Source organism: Puma concolor, chromosome D1 (assembly GCF_028749965.1).
Source record: "Puma concolor isolate L17-30 chromosome D1, mPumCon1.1.hap2, whole genome shotgun sequence".
NCBI lineage: Eukaryota > Metazoa > Chordata > Mammalia > Carnivora > Felidae > Puma > Puma concolor.
In genome coordinates this window covers 68,101,277-68,125,921 of record NC_141676.1, presented here as the reverse complement: position 1 = coordinate 68,125,921, position 24,645 = coordinate 68,101,277, and the positions used below count along the sequence as shown (strand labels likewise).

At 37.2% G+C, this 24,645-nt stretch overlaps 1 protein-coding gene across 17 annotated transcripts in view; it reads left to right on the top strand.

Moving 5' to 3' along the window:
• DLG2 (discs large MAGUK scaffold protein 2) overlaps positions 1-24,645 on the top strand; it is a 2,060,086-nt gene that overhangs the window by 1,142,431 nt on the left and 893,010 nt on the right. Inside the window, exon 1 of one of the 17 annotated variants that reach the window (XM_086678467.1) lies at positions 14,663-15,169. The exons of 15 other annotated variants lie outside the window; for them this stretch is intronic. In XM_086678467.1, coding sequence (XP_086534593.1) covers positions 15,092-15,169 — 78 coding nt within the window. In that variant the 5' untranslated portion in view covers positions 14,663-15,091. Of the gene's footprint in view, positions 1-14,662; positions 15,170-24,645 lie in introns of those variants that run through there. One more of the 17 variants, XM_086678472.1, reaches the window with a different exon arrangement.

The following is a 24,645-nucleotide window of genomic DNA, read 5'->3' as shown; positions in this document are numbered from 1 at the left end:
AGTTATCCTTGCTTCTTCTCTTTCTCACATCCCACATTCGCTGTCTTCAAAATATGTCCAGAACCTGAACTCTGTTTTTGTTTCCATTGGCAGTACTTTTGCCCAAGCTACCATTACTTAAAAAAAATTTTTTTAATGTTTGTTATTTTTGAGAGAGAGAGAGAGAGAGAGAGAGAGAGAGAGAGAGAGAGAATATGCAAGCAAGGGAGGAGCAGAGAGAGAGAGGGAGCCATAAAATCTAAAGCAGGCTCCAGGCTCTGAGCTGTCAGCACAGAGCCAGATGAGGGGCTGAAACTCAGGAACTGGCAAGATCATGACCTGAGCCAAAGTCAGATGCTCAACTGACTGAGCCACCCAGGCAACCCTAAGCTACCATTACTTTTAAACTTGATAATTGCAGTAGTTTAACTGTTATCTCTGCTTCCAGCTTTGACTCCTTACAGTCATATTTTTCATGACAGCTACAAGAATAATCTTATTAATTTGTTAGTCATGTTGTTCTGCCCCTCTGAAGTTGCTTCCCACCTCATTTATAGGAAAAGCCGAAGTGCCCACGATAGCTTATGAAGCATACAAGATCTACTTTCCCCACACCCCATTCACTCACCTCTATCCCTCTGACATTATTTTGTACCATCTGTCTCCTCACTGTGCTTCCGCCACACTGACCTCCTTACTGTCATCAAACACACCAGCCACAGTCCCTTCTTAAGGACGTCACATAGAGTATTTTTCACCAGGTATCCTTTTGGCTTACTTTCATTTCCTTAGGATCTTTGCTCAAAATTTACTTTTTCAATGAAGTTTACCTTAATCAACCTATCAAAAAATGTAACTGCTTTGAACACTCTTTATTCCATTTGCCTATTTTATATTTTTCTTCAGCATGTATTTATATTTAATAGGCTACATATGTTGCTATTTATATTTCTTATTATTCTCTTCCCTATACTAAAATGTGAGCTCCCCTAATTTGTTTAGTTCATTATTATTTCCCCATTGCTTGGAAACATGGAGTAAGTGTTGAATAAAGGGATGAATGGAGGTGAGATTTTTTTTTCATAAAATTTCTTACTAGACATATGTACTTCTCTATTTTCTGGGGCCATCAGAACTTGAAATATCTAAAAGTTAACATAGCATTACCCATTTCTTTTTTTTAAATGTTTATTTATTTATTTTTAGAGAGAGAGAGTGAAAGCAAATGGGGGAGGGGCAGAGAAAGAGAAAGAGAGAGAATCCCAAGCAGGCTACCCCTACTATCAGTGTAGGAGCTGTTGCAGGGCTCGATCCTACAAACCGTGAGATCATGGCCTAAGCTGAAATCAAGATTTGGATGGATGCTCAACCAACTGAGTCACCAGGCACCCCTACCCATTTTATTTTTATATCGATATGGAAATCCCCAAGGCACAGGTTACACCCTTAGAATGCAATGAAATAGAAAACATCCAAATAATTTGCAATAACACTTCCTATTGAAAAAAAAAATGCTCTGCTTTAGAAGAACTTACAAATAAAGCTTAGAACTCCCACATGGAAACTACTACCCAAGAGGAAGAATCAGAAAAATCTAGGAACTGATAGAATTAAATGCCTAAGAAATTTAACCCTGAAAATTTAAAGCAGAGACTATAAAATAAGAATACTTACGGGACACCTGGGTGTCTCAGTCAGTTGAGCTTCCGACTTCAGCTCAGGTCATGATCGCGCAGCTTGTGAGTTCAAGCCCCACATCAGGCTCGCTGCTGTCAGCACAGAGCCCACTCCAGATTCTCTGTCCCCCTCTCTCTGCCCCTTCCCCACTTGTACTCTCAAAAATAAATGAAACATTAAAAAAGAAAGAATACTTACAATTTTAATGAGGCAAGGAGAGAAATAGGAAAATGAAGAAGAGGACACTGTAAAGCAAAATCTTCTTTTGTCTTAGAGGTATCTTCAAGTCCTCCCACCCCACCTGGCCTCAAATCTTCAGCTGCTTTGGACTTCCTGTTCTTAACCTATAAAGCATCTGTTAGGTTTTACAGATTCTGTCTCCTCAGTTATTCCTTCTTTCATTCATGCATTTATTATGCACCAGGCACTTTATTTCAGCAATGATGAAAAGACAGGCATGGTTCCTGCTTTTGTGGAATGTCCTACAAGGAAAGCAAGGAAAATACATGTACTAAATAGATAATTGCCGTTGTAATAAATTTTTTGAGAAGTTAACATATTATGCCAAAGAAGTCAATTGGGATCCAAATTTAATCTAGGGTATCAAGACAAAATGTTTCTTCTATTTCTCCTGGCCTTTTTTCCTACCACTATATGCCTAATTAAGACCCTGAATATATCTGCTGCCTTCATCATTCTCCCTGATATCCAACTCTGAACATGTTTATCATGATTAAACATTTATTGACATTTGTCTAATTATAGTATAGCTATTGCCTTTTCTTCCTCACTTTCTACTTTTTCTCAAATATGCCTCATACTTTCCAACCCTTTTACTTTAACTCATGCTGTTTTTCCTGGCAAACAAATGTCTTTTTTTCTTTTTATCTGTTTTCTAAGGACCAACTCAGATTTTCTTTCTTTTAAAGCCTGTCTTCCCCACGCCAGCTCATGGGTGAGTGAATGTTATCTGAAGTTATAGCACTTGCTCCTTCTCCATTTCATTTACTTTCATTTCATCATAAGCCAATGCGTGATACTTCCTGTACTATTGTACTGTGTCTTAAAGATAGGAATATTGAAGACCAGATAAGTTTTGAAAATCAAGAAGTGAGGGACAATGCAGGATTCAAAGCCTAATTCTTCTAGGAAAATGGCCCTGAATAAGTTACTTAATTTCTGAGAAATGTAATTTCCTAATTTGTAAAAGGAAGATAATATTATTTGACTCGGAGGTATCTTGAGGTGATTACATGAGATGAGAATGTTTTCCACTGAAGATGGTACTTGGCAGGTATTTTTTTAAATTTATACTTTAATTTTGATTTAAATTAGAAAAAAATGGAACTACAATATAACCATTGATTCTCTTTTCATTTAGTCTTTAAAAATTATTCCTGGCTTTTATTTTACTTTTTAATCTTATTAATATTATATTTTATTGTAATATTTGTGTGTTACTTATTACGTATAGAAGACGAGCCTTATTTTTGTTTATTTTCGTGACAAATTGTCTTTTAAAAGTTTATTTAAGAGTGGTTGGGTGGATCAATCAGTTAAGCGTCCGACTCTTGATTTCAGCTGCGGCCATGATTTCCTGTTCGTGGGATCAAGCCCCATATGGCGTTCTGCACTGACAGCACAGAGCCTGCTTGGAATTTTCTCTCTCTCTCTCTCTCTCTCTCTCTCTCTCACTCTCATGCTCCCTCTGCCATACTCTCTCTCTCTCTCTCTCTCTCTCTCTCTCCCTCTCACTGCCCTTCCCCCATGCTCGCTCTCTCTCCCTCTCTCTCTTGCAAAATAAATAAACTTAAAAAATATTTAAATAAAAAAGTGAGTCAAATTAAATTTAAAAAGTAAACAACAACAGAGGTAGTATATGAATATGATTAAAAATGTATGAGATTTGTAAATACTGAAATAAGGAATGTTAAGTACTTTAGTGGGCGAAAGAATTTATATATCTTAAAGACAAAGTGCTTTAATTTCGTATAAACATGTTTAAGGTAAAGTAGCTGACATAGGGCAGGCACCTAGCAAGTCAGTCTCCTTCCCTTTTCTCTCTATTCAGCTGTGAAGGTACAACATGGTGATACTATTAGTTTTTTTTTTTTTTTTTTTTTTTTTTTTTACTAATATATTCTTTAAGCTGGAGAGAGGTTGCCACTAACATCAGGAATATTTCCAGTAACACTATCTGTAGTTGACATTTGCACTTAGGATTTCAGCAGCTGCTGCTTCTCTTTCAGGTAGGTGGCAGGATGGAAAAGGAATACTTTGTATGTTTTCATTAATAGGTCTCATTTTTAAGGAAATGAAAGAAGGAGTCAGTTTGCTTATTTATGTATTTGGTTTCATTTATGTATTTAGTTTTAAATATTTATTTGTTTTTGAGAGAAAGAGAGTGTGTGTGCACTGTGAAAATAGCATATGCATGAGTAGGGGGATAGGCAGAATGAGAAGAGAGAGAGAGAGAGAGAGAGAGAGAGAGAGAATCCCAAGCAGTCTCCATGCTGTCAGTATGGAGCCCAAGCCCTACACGAGGATTCATCTTACAACCATGAAATAATGATCTGAACCCAAATCAAGAGTGGGGTGCACTTAACTGACCCAACCACCCAGGCACGCCTGGTTTTTATTAAATTGTGTAAAAAAATCACCTGTACCTACCTAAGGAGGGGAGGAATTACAGAGTGAATAAATTGATAGCTTGTAGGCCATGCATCAAGAAGTTTCACTGATTTACCTTTTGCAATGTTTTTCAAAGCACTTTGAGCCGTTCTTATAGAAACTTTGATTTATCTCTTACAGTATGCAGATGAATATGAAGTAAAAATACAAATAGAAGGTAATAATAAATGCTTAATGTATGTCTATACAGTGCCGTCCTGTTTTCTCTCAGGGGTATGAAGCAGCTTAATTTAACTGATATGCTCACTCATTTGTTCATTCACTCAGCAAATAACTATTAAATTATTCAAATATATTTATTGAGTGCCTGCTATATGCAAAAGACTATTCAGATCCTTGAGGATACAAAAAGAAATAGGCATGGAAAATTTTTTTGAATTGTTCATAGTCATTTAGGGGACAATATTTAAAGTAGTCACAAATGAATGTAATAAGAGCTAAACCTGAGATAGTACAAACTGCAATACGAAATGTTAGTTTTAGCACAAGAGTACAAACTGGCTCTGTCTGGAGGGATCAGGAAGTGTTTCATAGAGAATTATTGGGACAGTCCCAGAACATGTATAAGGATTTATGACATATAGAATAGCAGGCAGCAGGAAGTGGTGGACAGAAAGGACTATAATGGGGGAAATCGCACATAGAAAGATGCAAGTACATGTAGTATGTCAGGAAAATAGAAACTGCTTTTGTGAGGACCCAAAAGGTGACACTGCAAGACTAAAACTTCATCAAGAATGGCAATTGGACTTGAACGATCATTGACTTACAGATCAATTTTTGGGTCATAAAATTATGGACTGATAGATTAGTTGATTTTAAGAGGGATTTAGAAATTGATTATATAGTGCAATACCCAGAGGTAAGATGACTGATAAAAATAAAACTAAGAGCATTGACTCCCAAATTAGCACTTCACTTCCGTGGATGGGAATATTTCTGTTGTTGAGATAGGTACAGTACTGGACTGTGTAATGAATTGTAATTGATAGGAATGTCCTTATTCCAATGCTCTCAGGTCACATGAGTGGTGTTGAAATGATTGTATTTGTAGCATGCTTTGGCAAGGCAGGAAGATTTGAAGAGACTGAACTGAATTCTCTGTTACAGAATCACTCAACTACTTTTTAACACTGTGTAGCTGTTTAGGGAAAACTATCTTTGGTCTTGTGTATTGCATTGTTTTTTGTTATTACAAGTCAAGGTTCTTGCATGTTCCATTAGATACTCATTTTTTTCTTAGCTGCTGGCTTGATGTTCTTCTACTTTGCTTCTCACCTATATTCACTCAGCAATGCATTCCTTTTGATAGTTATTGCCATATCAATCTACATCCTCAATTATAGCAAAATTTAATTGTAAGCATGTGGGCAAATCATAACACATGGATTCAAAACTACTCTATAATTTCAGGATTCATTTGAGTTTTTCTTTTTATGAGTGATCTGTAAAATGAAGAGAGTCTCTAAGACTCAAAAAAGAAAAAAAAAAACTTTTCAGAAAGCTTAAGAAAATATTCATCTGGCCCAGAAAAGAGATGTTTGTGAAACATTTTTATCATACCCATAGTGTGCGCCAGGCACCACTCTAAATAGTTCACATATATTATTTCATTTGATCCTTATTATCAACACAGTGGTATAGTTTCCATTATTACCCCATTTTATAGACTCAACATTACTTGTCCAAGGTCACAAATGTGGTGGTGGTGGTGGTGGTGGTGGTGGTGGTGGTGATGGTGGTCTATCACACTGTTAATTCTAGGCCATTGATTATTATATATAGTGATTTTTGAACAGCATTTTAATTAGATGACTTCCTGGAATTTCTCACATGAAACACTTAACAATACATTTTATACATACTATTGTCAGTTATGTTTTTAAACACTAAAACCTCATGTGTAGCCCAGTTAAATTCTTCAGTTTGTTTTGGGGTTAATGTAGAGGCATGCCAGTTTGACTTGTTTAAGTTTGTATAAAATGATGGCCAGAGCAGTGATATCTTGAACTGATGATGGCATCCTAGGGGTATGTGGGGCTCAGTATGAGCCCTTGGGTCAGAGTGCAGGAGTATTGATGCCTGTGCAGGACAAGACAGTTGGACTTATGATCACCAAAGGAAGAGAAATGAAACAGAGACTATTGCATAACACAGAAAACTAAGGATTGTCATTTAATAACAGAGCTCCTGAAAACCTTTATTCATTGGGGCATCTGGGTGGCTCAGTCAGCTGAGGGACTAAGTCTTAATTTTGGCTCAGGTCATGAACCCAGGGTCATGGGCTAGAGCCCCATGTAGGGTTCTCCACTGAGCATGGAGCCTGCTTGGGATCTCTCTCTCTTCCTCTGCCCATTTCCCCTGCTGGTGCTCTCTCTCTTTCCCTCTCTGTCTGTAAAATAAAGAACAAAACAAAACAGGACAACTTTATTCATTAGCTCAGGAAAGCAATAAAGAAGTGGGTTTTTATTATTAGTAGGAAAAGAGAAAAGTAAGCTTGACCCTTTTGTGTGGGGAGAATAACACTAAACTGAATATTAAACATGAAGGTGCTCCTGGGCTAGTGAAACCTCTGGGCAACTAGCAGAAGGATATGCAAATTATTCTGTAGCAACAGTCACGTAACTAAAAGCCTCTGGGACTCCCACTTCTTTTACTAAAGAAGATTTTAGAATAAAAATATACAGATATATATAGAAACTATCCACCATGAATGGAATCAGCAGGATTAGACTTCCCAGAAAATTAGGTTATAAGAGTAACAGAAAACAACTACAAATCAAATGTGTTTTAAATTAAAAACATGACAAAGGAAGGAATAAATATCATAATAAAAAAAAACCATAATACCATTATAAAAGATCAGGTAGATTTAAAAATGAAATGCATAAACTCTCTAGAAATTATATATATGTGTATATATATATATATATATATATATATATATGTATAATCCATTAACAATAAGCACTCTATAATAAGGAAAATAATATATTAAAACTTAAGATGAAACCAGTAATTAGAGCTAAGGGTATAACCCTGAAAATAGCACAAAGAAAGGAGAAAGAAGAATAGTAAGAGATATATGAAGCAATAATATGGGTCAAATTAAATGGTCCAGGAAAAATATTATAGATTTTTGAAGAAGAGAATAGAGAGAATGAGGGGGAATATTTAAAAACACTAGGAATTTTTCTAATGTTTATTTATTTATCTAAAGAGATATAGAGAACATGTGTGCATAAGAAAGAGAGGCAGAGGGAGAGGGAGAGAGAGAATCCTGTGCTGACAGAGCAGAGCCCTCTGTGGGGCTCAATCCACGAACCGTGAAATGATGACCTGAGCTGAAATCAAGAGTTGGACACTTAACTGACTGAGCCACTGAGGTGCCCCAAGAATTTTTTTTAATTATCAGATCAAAGAACCATAATGAGTTCCAAGCAGAATTCTAGGAAAAAACATTGTATTGAAATTGCAGTTCAACAAAGACTAAGAAACCAAAATCTTCAAAAAAAACCATTAAAAAGAGATATAGTTCTTACAATTGAACAATTTGATTGACAGCAAACTGCTTTCATAAAAATAGATGACAGAAAACAGTACGAAATAATGTCTTCCAAGTGCTGAGGGAAAATCACTGTCAATCTAGATATCTCCCGTTTCCCTATACTATCATTCAAACTCTAAGCTGAATGTAGGCTGTTCAGGAAAAATATAAAAAGATTGAGTATGTTTAATTATCACAGATTTTTTGCAAAAATAACTATTACAGTATGCACATTAGTAAGAAGGGAGTTTAGGAGGTCTCAGATGCTAAAAATAAAGATGAAAAAATAAATGGATAGCATGTGAGAGTTGTTTTGAGTAACCTTTAACTGTAAAAAAATAATGATGCTGATAATGACTGATTTGGTTGGAAATGGCACTACTATAAGAGAGAACCAAAATGCTGTAAATTAATAATAGGGAATATTGGGTGTAGTAATGAAATGATCAATTGTCCAACTTTATAAAAATTAATTTGAAAAATTATATCAAATTAAAAGGATGAATAGCCCCTCTGATATTAATATTTATTCTAAAACATATTGATATATGTGATATTGACCCAGGTAAATAAAAATAGAACAATCCAAAAAGAGCCCAGAAACAATTATATGCACATTCCTATGATCTAGATATATTACTTAGTAGCATTAGGAGTCAGTAAGGAAAAGGAATAACATTCTTATATACCAGCAAAAAAATTTTAAATGAAGATAGACAACTGGCCATACATATGGGGAAAAATCGGTTTCTATTTTGCAGTATTAACTTAAATGAAAATTTACTTGTGAAAAGGAAAAAAATGTTTAGAAGAAAATATAAGATAATGTACTTATGAACTTTGAATGTACACAGCATGAAAGAAAATGTTGATAAATTTTAGTATATTTTAATTTTTAGTGAGGATTCATATGTGTATAATAAAACATAAATGAAGTTTAAAAGAGTCAGCGATTGGGAGGCAATATTTTCAGCACCTATAATAAACAAGGAATCAGTGTCCAGAATACATAAAATAATTCCACAAATCAATAAGATAAATATAACTTAACTTAAAAATGGGCAAAGGCTATGAACAGAAGACAGTTCAAATTTCCAATAAACATATAAGATGCTAAGTCTCACTAGCAATCAAGACAAGGCACATGCAAACAAGAATATAACATTACGTATGATGTTTGGGAAAAATTATGAGGTCGTATTATACCATGTCATCTATAATATAACACTTGTATTAAACTACTAATTATATAAGTTGGTGAGAATTTTTTAATGAAAGTTCAAGATGGACATATCCTATGATCTGTCAATTATATTTTGAATTACCTCCTGTAGATAAAGTTATATGTACTTAGAGAAGTACAAGAATAGTTAGTACACATTACTTTGAGATGAATTTGAGGTTAGGTGGGGTGGAGAGATTTTGATTATATTATAAAGGGTTTACTTCTTTAAAATGAATCTGAATCAAATATGGCAACATGTTAATAACATTCATTAAATCTAGGTGGTAGGCACACGGGTAGTGTCATATTACTCGCTTACATCTCAAGATGACTAAATATCATGAGTACACATTTAAAAGAAAAGGTATGTGAGATATTCAAACGCCAAAGAATTAGTTTTGATGATTTTGGAATCAGAAAAAAAGAGATAGGTTTAGCCCATTATAATGAGATTCAATGGGCTTATTATTTATAGTAGTTCCAATATTTTTTCCACACTTGTCTGTAACTGATTGTCTCTTCAAGGCAGAAATATATCCATGTGCAACTGGGTCAGTTTGTACACATTCATTCTGATATACATATAAAGTTATAGTGACCATTTTTGCTATTCATACAAATAAAACGTACAGAGAGATTAAGCTATTCCTTTGCCTTTTTATATACATTGGTACTAATTATTGTGCTTTTTCCAGCTAACATTTATTATTGTGCTTTTATCATAAAGAAACCAAAAAACTTATATTCTTCCTGATTTCCCACATTATTTTTCACACATCTGTTAGAAAGCCATCCCACACTGACATTTCTTTATACATTTGTTCTCCCAATCATATAGGACTCCCTGAAAGGAGGGATTAGATCTTATTCATTTTGGGGCCCCTAGTGTTTGATGTGAAATAAAAATCAATACATTTTTGTGGAAAAGTATTGCTTACTTTTTTAGTCATACAAGTAACAATACTGATATATTCTCATTGTAGAAGACTCACATATTACACAACCATACAGAGCAAAATGTAACTGTTTTTATCTTCCTTTCCCACTACTCTCTATAGAGGTAACTGATACCAACATCTTGGTATTCCTGTGAATTAAAGTTAAATATTCTGTTTATACTCTTTCAGTCACAAATTTGTTGTGGTATGTATCTGACACCTGATTTTTAATAATAGGATAATATCAGATGTTAACCAAAGGACTATAAATATGAATGTCACATATGCAAGCAACTCAAATATCTGAACGTTTATTGGTTCCGTACATTAACTTGTTTATGTCTCAAACATGCATTTTCTTTGGTGTATGTTAAACGCCTAACCTAGATAGATTTTCAAGCTACCACATACTAGTTTCTAGGGTTTAATGTTTACTCTGTTATTATAATTATCTGTGATATATTTAGGTGTTTTTTGAAAGGAAATCATTCACGTGCTAGGCAGAAAATGTAGTTGTGTAATACTTAATTGCTTGATTTAAACATTGCATTTACCTTGAGAATTCAGGGGAGGCTCACACAGTGTGTGTGTTGAGGCATGAACCCAAAGCTGCTTAAAAGGATTAATGTTGCCTCTCATAGTCAGCTGCACTGGTAGGCTCTGTCATATGAGAGGTATTAAAAAAGAAATTATAAAGGAAAAAGTCTGTCCAGGTACTGATGATATACAGATGGAAAGCATCTGAAAACTTGTTTCCCTGACACAGCAGAGCTGCAAAAGTTATTTATCTCGATCAGCAGAGCAAGGGTTAGAGACTATTAGAAGTTACTGTAGGCAGCTGCCGCCTTGTTTTGCAGCAGACACATCCACTCAGAGAGAACCCAGGGAAGATGGTTGTACAACTATGGCCATGACTTCATCCCATTGACAAGGCACCCATCTTCAAAAAACTTTTACAACTGAAAATCTGTGGCTATGCTTCTATCAACTCTTCTAGTCTTTCCAGTTTGAGGCTTTTCCTGTTTCGCCATAGACACTTTGAATAAATATAGTTTGGACACCTACATTGTGCTAAGCATTAACATGGGCATGGGTCTTGACTACAAATGACTTACTCCACACTGTCCTTTCTACCACCAATTGTCTGTTTAAGGAACAGTAGTTATTCTTGTTATTTTCAAAGTAAAATCTTAGCTGGTAGGCCCAATTTATTTTCTTGAGAACTCCATCCTGTAAAAGTTAATAAAGCCTCTGGGTCAGGTGTGTGAAGAAGGTCATTAAAGGTTGAATATAAAAGCAAAACCAACCAACAAAATGATCAAACATCAAAGATCTCTCCAAGCTCCAGTTTTAGTGACTTAGGAAATCTTATCTTATGAAGAAAGTGCAAACATTATTTTCTGATCTGGCAGTCCCATCAGAGTAAATTAACATTCTTTGATTCCCTCTATGATATCAGTGGTTTGAAAGCTCAACATTTTTTTTCTCACCTCTTTATGGACTAATTCCATCTTAAAATATTAAAAACAGAAATTTCTACTCATTAATTTTGGGAGGGTTGCCCCCCACCTTTCCCCTTTCTATCTACTTTATTCTGTTCACTGAATAGTCTTTCAACTAAAACATGGTTTGGACAACCTTGTATGCAGGAGTAATGAATACCTTTAGCATCATATTAGGGTAAGCTGTGATCCTGCTGAGTAGCTCTTTGAAAACTAAGCAGGAGTTATCATTTACTTATTTGCTGGATTTTTATGGCACTTTTCCCCCAAAGGCTACAGGGTGCGATGTGGAAAATTTTGCACAGGGGCTGTTGAAGAGTGACAAAAGGAAATTCAAAAAAAGTCACATTCATAGGAAGTCAGAACATGGGGCAAAAGAAACAGCTGATGGCAAAACCAAACTGTGGGTGGCAGGTATGCACATTGAAGAAGGTAGAAGGATCTGGGTTGCCCCAAGGGTTCTGCTGTTAGCTTTTCAGATCACTGAGTCATTTTGCCAGAGCCTTAGCCCTGGTGAATATCACACATTTCTGTTCAGTACTCACATGAAGACTCATAATCAGAATCATAGACTTAGAGGGCAGAGAGGGGCCTTAAAAATCATCTGCATTATTGTCTTGCTGTACAGATGAGGCAGATCAAAGAGAACAAGGAGCTTAGAAGCAAAGCCAGTGTTAGCACTCAGGTTGTTTATTCATTCAACAAACATACATTGATTTCATTGTGCTAACCACCACTTAAAGCACCATTGTTACCTTAGCAAGTAACATAGACATGGGTCTTGACTACCACTGTCCTATCCTACACTGTCTTGTTCTGCCTTCAGTTCCTACAAGGATATCTACTATAGGAATCCCACCTTATCTATGGGTTTACTTCTGAGGTATCAGCTACCTGCAGTCAACCACTGTAAGGAAGCAGATAATCCTCTTTAAGACCTGCACTGTTGGTGGGAATGCAAACTGGTGCAGCCCCTCTGGAAAACAGTGTGGAGGTTCCTCAAAAAATAAAAAATAGAACTACCCTATGACCCAGCAACAACACTACTAGGAATTTATCCAAAGGATATAGGAGTGCTGATTCATAAGGACACTTATACCTCAATGTTTATAGCAGTGCTGTCAACAATGGCCAAATCATGGAAAGAGCTCAAATGTCCATCAACTGATGAATGGATAAAGAAGAGATGGTTTATGTATACAATGGAATACTACTTGGCACAGAGAAAGAATGAAATCCTGCCATTTGCAACAATGTGGTTGGAAATGGAGGGTATTATGCTAAGTGAAATAATCAGAGAAAGACAGATCTCATGTTTTCACTCATATGTGGAACTTGAGAAACTTAACAGAAGACCATGGGGGAAGGGAAGGGGAAAAAATAGTTTCAAACAGAGAGGGAGGCACACCCATAAGAGACTTAAATACAGAGAACAAACTGAGGGTTGATGGGAGGGATGGGGGAAAGAGAAAAGTGGGTGATGGGCATTGAGGAGGGCACTTGTTGGGATGAGCACTGAGTGTTGTATGTAAGCAATGAATCATGAGAATCTACCTTCAAAACCAAGAGCACACTGTATACACTGTATGTTAGCTAACTTGACAGTAAATTATATTAAAAACAAAAACAAAAACAAACAAAAAACCAACCAAAAAAGACTTATCTGGGGAAAGTCAGCTGTAGCCTAAGGCTATATCACAATGCCTGACGTCACATACCTCACTTAATCTAATCATGTAGGCATTGTATCATCTCACATTATCATAAGAAGAAGGATGAGTACAATATAATCAGTTATTTTTGAGAGACCATACTCACGTAACTTTCCTTACAACATATTGTTAGAACTGTTCTTTTTTATTATTAGTTACTGTTAATCTCTTCTTGTTACTAATATAAGTTAAACATTATCATTATCATAGATATGTATGTATAGGAAAAAAATATATAGTATATATAGGTACCATCCATGGTTTGGTTTGGTACCATCCATGGTTTCAGGGATCCACTGGGGATCTTGGAATGTATACCCCACAGATAAGGAAGGAATTCAGCACATCTTATAAAAGAGCTTTTGGTTGACTGAAGACCCAACTCTCTTTGAAAGTAAACCTCAAGTGACTTAGAGTGAGAGAAGGGAATTCTTTTCCAAAATCTGTAAGTGTGTTGACATTCTTTGGACCATAGGTGCTCTTAGGGTAGTTCTGTCAGATCAGCTGGAAAACATTTACTGGATTGAGTCTCACCTGTCATTGGAAGGAAAATTTTCCCTGCCAACATGAGCAGTCTATTTTTTTGCCCTCTAGTAGGATGGGGAAAGCTTAACCATTATCTCTCATTGGAGGAAAGACTTGTCCCTTAAAATTGACTTTATCTTTAAAAAGCCTCACATAATAGTCTAAGCCCTAATAAGATACTTGGAATTGAAAGCACCTGGTGGTAGAATCAAAAGTGAAAATTCTTCAAAGGAGCATGGTTTAAGAGTTTGCTGTAAATCTGTCTTCCCAAAAGCGATTATTACAGTTCTTCATCTAACACTGGATATTACTGCAAGAAAACCCTGGGGTTAAAAAGGAGAAGATTGCTGCACTTTAGTTTAAAGGTAGATTTAAGCCCCTCTCCCATCTCCCAGTCATTGAAATTTGAGAAAATGTGTGCTTATAAAAGAGGCCCTGGTTGCTTTAGAGTAGAACCCAGGAGTTTGAAAACTAAGGACATCTACCCTAGCATTTAGGAGTGCACTGTTTCTTCCTCACTTTGCCCTTTGTCCCAGTCCAGTCTCCAAAGAAATAAAGTGTTGCTCTTGCAAGCTGTAGATAACAATGGCTGATAATTAGAGATAAGACTTTTCCTTGGACGAAAGAAGTTGAGGAGGGGACAAAGGAGGGACACTTCTGTTTCCAGCCATCCTAACAGCTGGAAATTCTTGGAGGTTCAGAGCAGGATTCAGGCTCCAGGGACACCTGTTTGTGCCCTCAGGGCCAGCTCCGTGGTGGCCTTGCCTCTCCCCCAATGCCTGGCAGCTCCTGTATTGGCTGATTTACCTGCGAGGCTGTATGTGGATCTGTCTTTCCGCGGCCACTGCCGCCAGCACGTACTGTCAAGACAGAGGGAAGCCAAGCGAGGAGTGCAAATGCCGGAGCCTAGATCGGGAGGTGAGCCACCTCCCGGAGGAGTTGACTGCGGCTTCCTTTCCTCCTGACACACATGGAGTTTGGTGACGGTGCCCAAGGACTGCAGACAGATACTTAGCGACTGGATGTGTAAGAGCCGGCTCCTGAAGGCAGCACCCGCCTCACCCGGACCTCCTGCTGGCAGGATGTAAATATACCTGCAGACCGGCCAAACAGGACTGCCTTCCCCCAACCCCCTCCTTCCTCCCACCCTCTCCCTCGGCTAACCAGCATGAGAGGAACTGAGAAAGCAACAGCCTGCAAGTGACAGCTCCAGCCGGATTCCGTTTGTCTCTGAGCCGAGGTGGGAAGTTGATTGTGCAGCAGCTTCATTGTGAATTCCTTCCATTGGCATCGCTATGTTTGCCTCTATCTGGTATGCCAAGAAGCTGGGTCGCAGGTTCGTGCACAATGCCAGGAAGGCAAAATCAGAAAAGGTATGGAATGAGTGGGGATGAAGATTACCTTTCCGATTTGCCAACTGTCTGCTCTGGACTGCTAGTCTGAGTACAGACGCAGTCTTTATTAGCTTGGGATGAGAACCTGCTTCTCACTGTGAATGTAGTCCATGCCACTTACACAAGGGGTAACTCTTGGAGCCTTGCTACTTAGGGATGGAGCATTGGGGGTTAAGCAGGATCATCCGCTATTCAGAGTATTTGGTGAAATCCTCAATTGATAGAGTGTCTGGACAGAGACTTAATATTCCTTTTTAGGGTGAAATCAATTGAGCAGCTGAAATATTTGCTTCTTCCAGGAGCTCTCTAGTAAACTTGTTGCTATACTACATTATTTTAATTCCTACCGTGTTTGGTTCTGAAGGGGGCATTATAAATCCCTGAGCCTTCCTCCAGTACTTGTGTCCTCGGAGCACATATTTGGGACTTTCAGTAACACTGACCAGACTTCACAGGGGTGCTTGGTATCTTTTCAGATCAACCAAGCCATCATTTCAAGTGTTTACAAGAAGTAAGAATTATATTTGTAATTGGATGGTCATGGCCACTGAGAGAATGGCTTTGTATTTCTTTTATTCAGCATGACTAGTTGTTTGCTCCTAGAGAATATCTGTGTAGACTTCCCTCATTAGTTATCTTTCTCTAAGAAAATAAAATGGCCTGGAAGTCTTAAGATGCATTACAAGCTTTTATTTCTAATCTGTCCTCTGCTTTTGGAGGCATTGACCAAACTGTCATATTAAGGACATTTGGGGTCCAATTTGATAGGTGCTGGGGAAACTTCCTTAGGTAACAAAATTTTGTGAAACTGAGATTTTTCCTTATTTCTCTGAGGATCTTTGGTCCAGTTTCCTTTCTGCCTTAAACCTCCTCGTGAGATTGACCCAGAGATGGTTTTCCTGACCAGTGGCATAGTCCTTCCTCTTAACTGCAAATGTTCCTTCACTTTGACTTGCTGTTTGTTCCTTCTGAGTGGGAATGTTGATAACATAAACAAGAATCCAGTGATAAACCGACCTGTGATTGTAGTGTGAAAAGAGAAAACATCATTGGAATTCTGACTTTTTGGGTTGTAGCTTTTTAGAATGTCCAGATCTGACTATTGTAGAATGATGACAGACTTGTTATTTAATGGCACTGGTGGTGGGGGAGGAGGGCAACGTTAGGGTAGAATTGATCCCTTTCCTATTCTGTATATCCTAGGTAATACTATTGTAAAAATTGTCATGTACCAGCAGCTTATATATTGAACAGTTGGGTTTTGTTTTTTGCTTCTCAAGTAATTTTTAAGGAAAGAGACTTGTAAGTAGGTCTTTTATTGGAGCAAATGTTTTGAAAAAGTGCCTTCTTCTTAGGAAAATTATAGGTTGTATGGATGAGAGGACTGTCAGGACCACAAATGGCTCTGAAAGCCACAGGGAGATAATGCCTTACATCAAATTAGTATGCATAGGAAAGTTGAGTCTCACGGTGGCACTTAATTCAGGCATGGGCCTAAATGTGGAGAACAGCAGTCTGAAAATACTTTGTATATAACATAAAGGGATGGTAATCCAACAACATAACATGGGCTTCTGCTTCCTGAGAGTGGGGAGAAGCTGGTAAAGGGCCTTTGATACCTATCTCCCTTTCATTTCTATGGTGGCTGATGCTTAGAATAGGTAAGAAGAAACCAAATATGGGGTTAAGGGTTTTAAACTATTTGTTTTTCTTACTCAGGGAGGAAAGAAATCAACATTGGAGAACTGAAGTTTTGTTCTCTGAGTGATACAGACCAAAGGAAAATGATTAACTTGAATGCCCTTGTGCTATCCAGGGGAACTAGGAGGAGTTAATTTTGAACACTAGGTGATGAAAACTAACATGAAAATAGCATCTTTTTTTTTTCATGGAATTTGTATTCACAGAGTTCCTGGAGTAAATTAAAAGGTATACTGCCTTGAACAGTGAAGGCCCTCAGTTGATGCATGGTGAATGGAAATAGTTTATTTATTCTGTGTACTTAATTTTATTACATGCCTTATTTAAACCAACTATTGTGGATTAATATTTTGTCTAATGAGTTCAGTAATATAGTTTAACTAGGAAGGCAGTTAACAAATGACACTGCAAGCCAAATAAATTCACATAAAGTATTACTATAGCATCAGAGATCACATAATTGCAAACACAGAGGGGGTATAAAGTGCTGCTGACTATATGTTGTTATGCTTTATTATAAAATGGAGGAAGATGAATAAAATTAGATCATTATTGAGTTTTATTTAGACAATGATTGTTATATTTAAATGTGAAAGAATTATTGATAGATTCATAGCATGTTGTAGCATTTAGGGATATAAATCTATATCACAGATAGTGATTGTGATTTTATCTTAGTACCCTCTGTAAATTTTGGCTTCTTTTTGCAATAGGTAGCATTGTTTATTTCCTCCTACTCTAATAAAACAACCTGCACCCATCATAGCCCATCAGTCCTATTTTAGCATTCAGGTATGATCTGGTAAGTGTATTCCTCAAGGCTGGGGTTAATTGAAAAGCTAATTGGGAATGTGCAGGCCTAAATGCCATCCCTAAACATGCAGTATGCCTTATTCATGGTTGCCTGGTCTACTGTTTAACCTCATTCAATGCCAATAGAATTAAATAGCAACATGGAACATAATAATAAGCATAACAATAGTATTAATGAGAGTCTCTATCTATACACATTATACATCAGGTACTTTATGCATAGAGTTTCATTTAATCTTCACAGCAACCCTGTAAGGTGGAAATTGTTTTTCTTGAGTCCCAAAGAGAAAAGCAGCTATCCCAAGGTCACAAAGTTAGTAGTAAGCATCAGTACTTGAATTTGAGCCCAAGTTCACCCAAGCTATCCCAAAAATGACTCCTTGTGTCTATAGTGTTCTTTTCCATCCATCTATCATTTACCTATCTTGTCTGAATAAGGTTAATCATTCCTTCTTATCCTGTCTCCCCCTGTTTTCATATTAGAATTTGATAGTCATGAGGTTTACAGAAGCAAAGTTACCGATCCTGTAACTCAGCCCTCTTATTTCTGATAAGACTATACCTAAGCTGCCTTGAATAGACGATTGTCTATCCTGTTTTAAAGACTTTACACTCTTTGTCCTCTTTAGTTGGGTAAGTATAGCAAGCTATCATCTTGGCACCTATTATTCCTTCCAAATAGCTAGTAATTGTCATATCATCATCACCTAAACATTGGCATTTATACTCATTGCTAATCCTATTGAAACCAAAAATGTCTTTCATCAAAGAGAACCAAAATTCTTGGCAATTGTAGATGCACTTTCTTTTTAGAGTGAGTCAAAGATATTAGGTGATTCACATTGTCATTTTCCAAAAAAGAAAAGCAAAAGGCTCTTTGTTATTCTTTCATTAAAAAGACAGTTTGTGCATACCAATAAATTCTGTGAACAAAACTACCTTAAATGTGATGATATGAAATCAAGACTACTGGGCTGAAAAAGAATACCTCCATTTGAGTAATTATTCTTTCTTTATTTTTTTGACCCTCTGTAATTAATTCAGACATTAGTGTCTTACTTTTTTGCCTTTTTGTCACATTTCAACTTAAATTGCTTAATTTAGTCCATCTCTAGATTGTATTACTCTGAAAGGGCAGCTGAAGAAACTTAAGATAAATTGAAATGCAATTTCTGGTGACATAATAATATGCAAGAGTATAAAACACTTGAAATTGTGAACCTTCACTGCCCCATCAGCATTGCTTCTTTCATTTGTTTTTGTCTTAATTTTTATATTTATTTTTATTTTAAGCGTATACCCTGAAAAGTAGATGCATGATGCATTTAGGAAAGACTGGCATCAATATCCATCATCTGATAGACACAACTGTGGATGAGCTTTTCAGTGATATATAACTTACAAGAGAGGTAACTGAGACCAAATAGCCTGACATTAGGCCATAAAGAATTCTTAAGGAATTCTTTAAGAATTAGCACACTGATTCTACCCTCCTTTCCATCTAAACCAAACACATTAAATCAACATAAACTAAAATGAAGGATAATCTAGTAATGGATTTGCTGGCAGTATGGCCAATGAGAGACAGCAATGTCCTGGGTGACCCTAGTATACATTAAAGGCATTCAGCTTAAGGTGAGGACCTGAGAAAGGAAATTAAATTAGTCCTGTTCTTTGCTATCCAGCCTAAAGCCACTCATTGTGGCTCCTTTGTGCCTCAGTTTTCTCTTTGTGAAATGGAAATAATACCTATGCTTTAGTAGAGCCCCAATGTCCTCAGGATACAATCCAAACCCCTTAACATGGTCTACAAGGCCAATCATGATATGGTCTCTGCTTCCACCTCCTCCACTATACCTCGCCCCTCTTCCATGAGACTCTAAATTTTTTTTGAGAGAGAGAGTGAGAATGTGAATGGGGGAGAGCCAGAGAGAGGGAAACACAGAATCAGAAGCAGGCTCCAGGCTCTGAGATGTCAGCACTGAGCCCGACGCGGGGCTCGAACTCACAGACCGTGAGATCATGACCTGAGCTGAAGTCGGACGCTTCTCCGACTGAGCCACCCAGGCGCCCCTCTTCCATGACACTCTAAATCCAGCATTCTGTGCTACTTTCAAATCCCATGCTTTTTCTAGCTTCCAGGGTTTTTCTTATCCAATCTGGTTGACTAGCAAACCACAAGCAAGCCCTACCCCTCACTAATTGCTTGTCAACCTTAAGTGACATCACCATCATTAGGAAACCTTCCCTGGTCCCTATAAGCGCAGGATGGGTCCTCCATTGGCTCCCACAGAAGGTTGTACATTGGCTGTAATCATGTTTATTTCCCTGTATTCCTCATTAGAATGTTGATTCTTTAAATGAAGGACTGTTCAATCTTGTTCACCTTATTTCAAGGCCTAAAAGAATGCCTGGAATATGGTTATCTCTCATACTCTGTTTCATTGACTAGCTTGTCGTCAGCTGCAAGGTGCTCCATTATTTCATGAACTATTAAGGGGAAAAAAATATTTTCAATGGAACTATAACAAATCATCAATTGCAAGATGCATCTTGATTTCAGAGATGTTCAAAATATAAAAAGAAAAGTTTATTTTTAAAATCAATGAAGTATGGCATCGCTGAAAGACTGAATAATGAATGGGCTTATTTTGAGGATAAATGGGTTAATATAAATAAAGTGTTTAAGGTTACACTTGCTACCAGATCACTTTTATGTCTTTGCCAATCATAACAATACTTTGCAAAGGGAAATTTGATAGTCCTAAAATATGTTACATATTTTATTCTGTGCTGATCAGACTAAACTTGTATCATATGTCCTGTTTTGGATTTAGGAGGGTAAATGAATTGAGGGAAAATGGAAATGAAGGTTTTAGAAGAAATAGATTGAAAGCTATCAAACTGGGGCCATTTAGATTGCAGAAGAGAAAGCTTACAGAGCCTCCTGGTCTCTCACTATATATTTATATGTCTAAACAATGATAGTTAACTTTTACTGAATTGTTTTTATGAGCTAAAAACTATGCTAACATGAGGATCTAGTGGGATATTTACCATTATTATAGCAAAAACACTTCATCATTAGGTGGCTGGGATTAGACACCATATCTGACTTAGAGCTCAGGCTCTTAACTAGTAAACGATGCTCTGTATGTATGTGTATATATGTGTGCATATGCTGTATGTTATACTATATATATGGTGCATGTTTACATTGAGCCAGATATCAAGTTTATTTTTCCCCATAAAAGATAAATATAAAAGTTAAATGTAAAATCAAAAATTTAGCTTTAGCATAAGAAGCAACATCCTGATGTTGAAGACTCTCCAATCCCCAGTGAATGATAGAATCTTCCTATGTCTATTTTTGCCCCATGGCAGATTGAAGAGTAGCCTGGCCCAGAGAGAGATGGACAGATTGTCCTCTCAGGTCCCTTTCTTAGAGCCTTCTGAGTCTTTGAGAGCTCATCGGTCGTGAGCAGCAGCATGACTCAGCGCCAGTGTCTGCAGGCTGTGGTGACAGAGAGGACAGGTGTTTGTCCACACAAAATGCTGCCTTGCAGTTCTCCCTTGTCACCTGGCAGGTGAATCAAGCAACCAAATGGATGGTAGCACCTGTTCTGAAGTCCCAGCACTGCTACTCACCCTGGAAGAGCACAAAGTACAGCTGCTAGCAATACAAGGAGGGAGACAGAAGGGAAAGGATATGATAAGAAAAATGGCTAAAATGAAGGAGGGGGAGATAGGCTAGAGAAGAAGTTAGCAGGTCACAAAACCACTGTAAAATTGTTATTAATAATAGTAATGCCTTGCACAGTGACATGCACTTTACATTCATTATCTCATTTAATCCCCACTACAACCTTCTGTGGTAATCTTATTTTAGCTCCCATTATATAGATAAACTGAGGTATAAGATTTTACAGAATTTGTCTAAAGTCATAAATAGTGGAACCAGCTTTCAGAGCCAGATCTGGCTGAATCCAGAGCTTGTCTCCCTAACTATTCATGTGCTCTTTAAACTTTTCTTGGAGTGGGTGAGCCAATGATGTAGAGAAGGGACAGACCAACACAGTGCTGTCTTTTCATCTACCTCTGCCTTATCACTCTTGAATAGCTATGTGGCTGGAAGTTTCTCATTGGGGGTCCTCTAGGAACCAAATATCCAGGTAGTCTACCTTCAGTACAGTTCACAGAACTTTAGTTGCAAAATGGCTTTGGTTTTGTTTTGTTTTGTCTTCAGTATCCTTTAGAACGGTATTTCTCTACCTGGTACCATTCAATGGCGTGACATTGAATGGTGAAGATGGAAGTGGAAGCTCTCCCATCTGACAAGATTAGCTCAACCATGGTGATTCTTGTAGAGATAAAATTGATCATCAGATAAAGTATATATCTCATTTACTTATGTATATTTGGGGGGTTAATAGAGAAAACATCCCACTTTAAATAATGCCTTGTAATATTCACTAATTTCATCTGAGTTAGTTTTATTTCCCCAAATAAATTACAAAAAATTTTTATTAAATTATTAAACCATTGTAGATTCTGTCTCATTTCACCAGGACACCTAGCACATAGTAGACCCTAAATAAACCCTGGTTGAATGATTGAATTGGATGGAGAACTCTGAGCTGTGTGGGAATAAAGACTGGATTAGGGGTCAGTAGGCCTTGTGTCAACTGCTGTCCCAACCACTTGTGCTAACTAGGCTAACCACTTGTGCTACTAGGTTAAATCTTTTAATCTCTCTGGGTTCTTGGTCTGCAATCATATTCCTTTCTAACATTCTCTGCTTCTAATCAAGATTTGCTGTAAGTCTGTTGAGTCCTTAGAGGGAAGGATTTGATCTTACTTCTCTTTGTGCTCCCCACATCTAGAAGAATGCCTAGCATTAAGAAAAATTAAGAAAATTTATGTCAAATGAATATACACAACAGACCTGGAATGTCTTTAGTATTGGTAAGAAGAATATAGAAAACTTACCTGTCTTCAAACTTGAAGCAAGATTAGAGACCCTCAGGGGCTTTTCTTTGTTAAGGAAATATGAGGGAGTTTATAGCTCTAGGGTAGGAGGCTGCAATACTCTTTCTTTCCCACTCTCCATGCCACTAATACTGAAGTGAAACAAACAGTAACCAGCAGAATACCAGTGTTCTCTTCAACTACCAACAAGGATATGTCAAACTGTAAAATTTCCCAGCTGCTTTGTCCCACATGCCAGAAAATTACAGGCTTATATTTGAGCAAGAAATGTTTGTTTCTTGAACCTTCTCAAATCTGAAAATTCTAGTTATGTAGGGAATCCCCACCCCACTTGCTGCAGACTGAATTGTGTCTCCCCACCCCAAATTCATATATTGAAGCCGTACCCCCCAATGTGATTGTATGTTGAGATGTGGAAAAGGCCTTTTAGGTGATAACTAAGGTTACATGAGATGGTAATAGTAAAGTCCTAATCTGATAGGATTGGTGGATTTGTAAGATTTCTCTCTTCCTCTTTCTATCTCTGCCTTTCTTTCTCTATCCTTCCTCCCTTCCACCCTCTCTTACTCTCTCTCCCTTTCTATGTTTCCCCCTCCCTCATTCACTCTCACTCTCCCCACTTCCCCACCCCCTGCCATGTGAGGACACAGTGAGAAGGTGGCAGTCTGCAAGCCAAGAGGAAAGCTCTCACCAGAAACCAATCCCTGGAGGAACCTTGTTCTTGGGATTTCTCATTCGCCAGAACTGTAGGGAAATAATTTCTGTTATAAGATACCTAGTCTATGATAGTTTGTTATGGCAGTTTGAAGACACTAATATACCATGATGGCAATGTATGGTGATGTTCAATGTTTAGTGCCTAGGGTCAGGATTTCATTGCTAGGGAGAAATGTATAACCAATTAAGTATTCTTTTCATTCAGACCATGTAAGTTCTAATAAACACACAGCCTTTGCAGGGTCATTATTATCTCCTCGTGTGAGATAGGAGAAGTTATTAAAATTAGTTAATTATTAAAAGGAAGGAGGGAAGAAGTAAATGGTGGGGCTCCAGGGTGGCTTAGTCGGTTAAGCATCCAACTCGATTTTGGCTCAGATCATGATTTCATGGTTCATGAGACCATGCTCCACATTGGACTCTGCACTGAGCATGGAGACTGCCTGATATTCTCTCCCTTTTCTTCTTTCTCTGCCCCTTCCCCTTCTCACACTCTTTCTAAAAATATAATAAAATAATAATAATAACAATAATAATAATAATTTTTAAAAAGGTAAAAGGAAGGAATGAGTTGCTTTTGAAGGATCACTGTTCTTGTCTTCATATTCTGTTGTCTGATCAACAGAGCAAGAGAAGTGAAAGCTAACTATTCACCCAGCATATTGGATACAATTTTAAAAAATCAAAGTTCGTCAAATACAGTTCTTCCCTTTCACACCTACTTGTTACTCTAGGTCATTCTGATTCACAAACAGAAATTATTTGCTTTCTATACCATCCACTCCACAGTTCCTCAACATTGACTCTGGAAGAAAGTTTGTACTATGAAGAGGGCATCCAATTTTTCGCCAGCCTTTGCAGCAAGGTGTGATGAAATGAACATTGTCTGAGACAGAAGTCAGTGTCATTGGTGTTCAATTTCATACCAGTATCGAAGTGTGCCATTTGACATGAGAAATTTTTGTGTCTCCCTCTCACAGAGAAACTAATCTGCTGAGAGGAAAAAGTGTATTACATGTGGGGGATTTGGAGAGGGCTGGTGGTTTGGAAGGTAAAAGAGAATAATAAAAATATTTTTTCTTATTCTCTGAATATCAACCTGGCCTAGGACTTATTTTCATTTCATTTTTTTTTTCTTAAACACCTTGGATAAATCCTTTGTCACCTTTATTGACCCCTTTTCTTTATACATTTTGTGAATGCTTTTGTTGGCACACCCAAGAACAACAGTATGG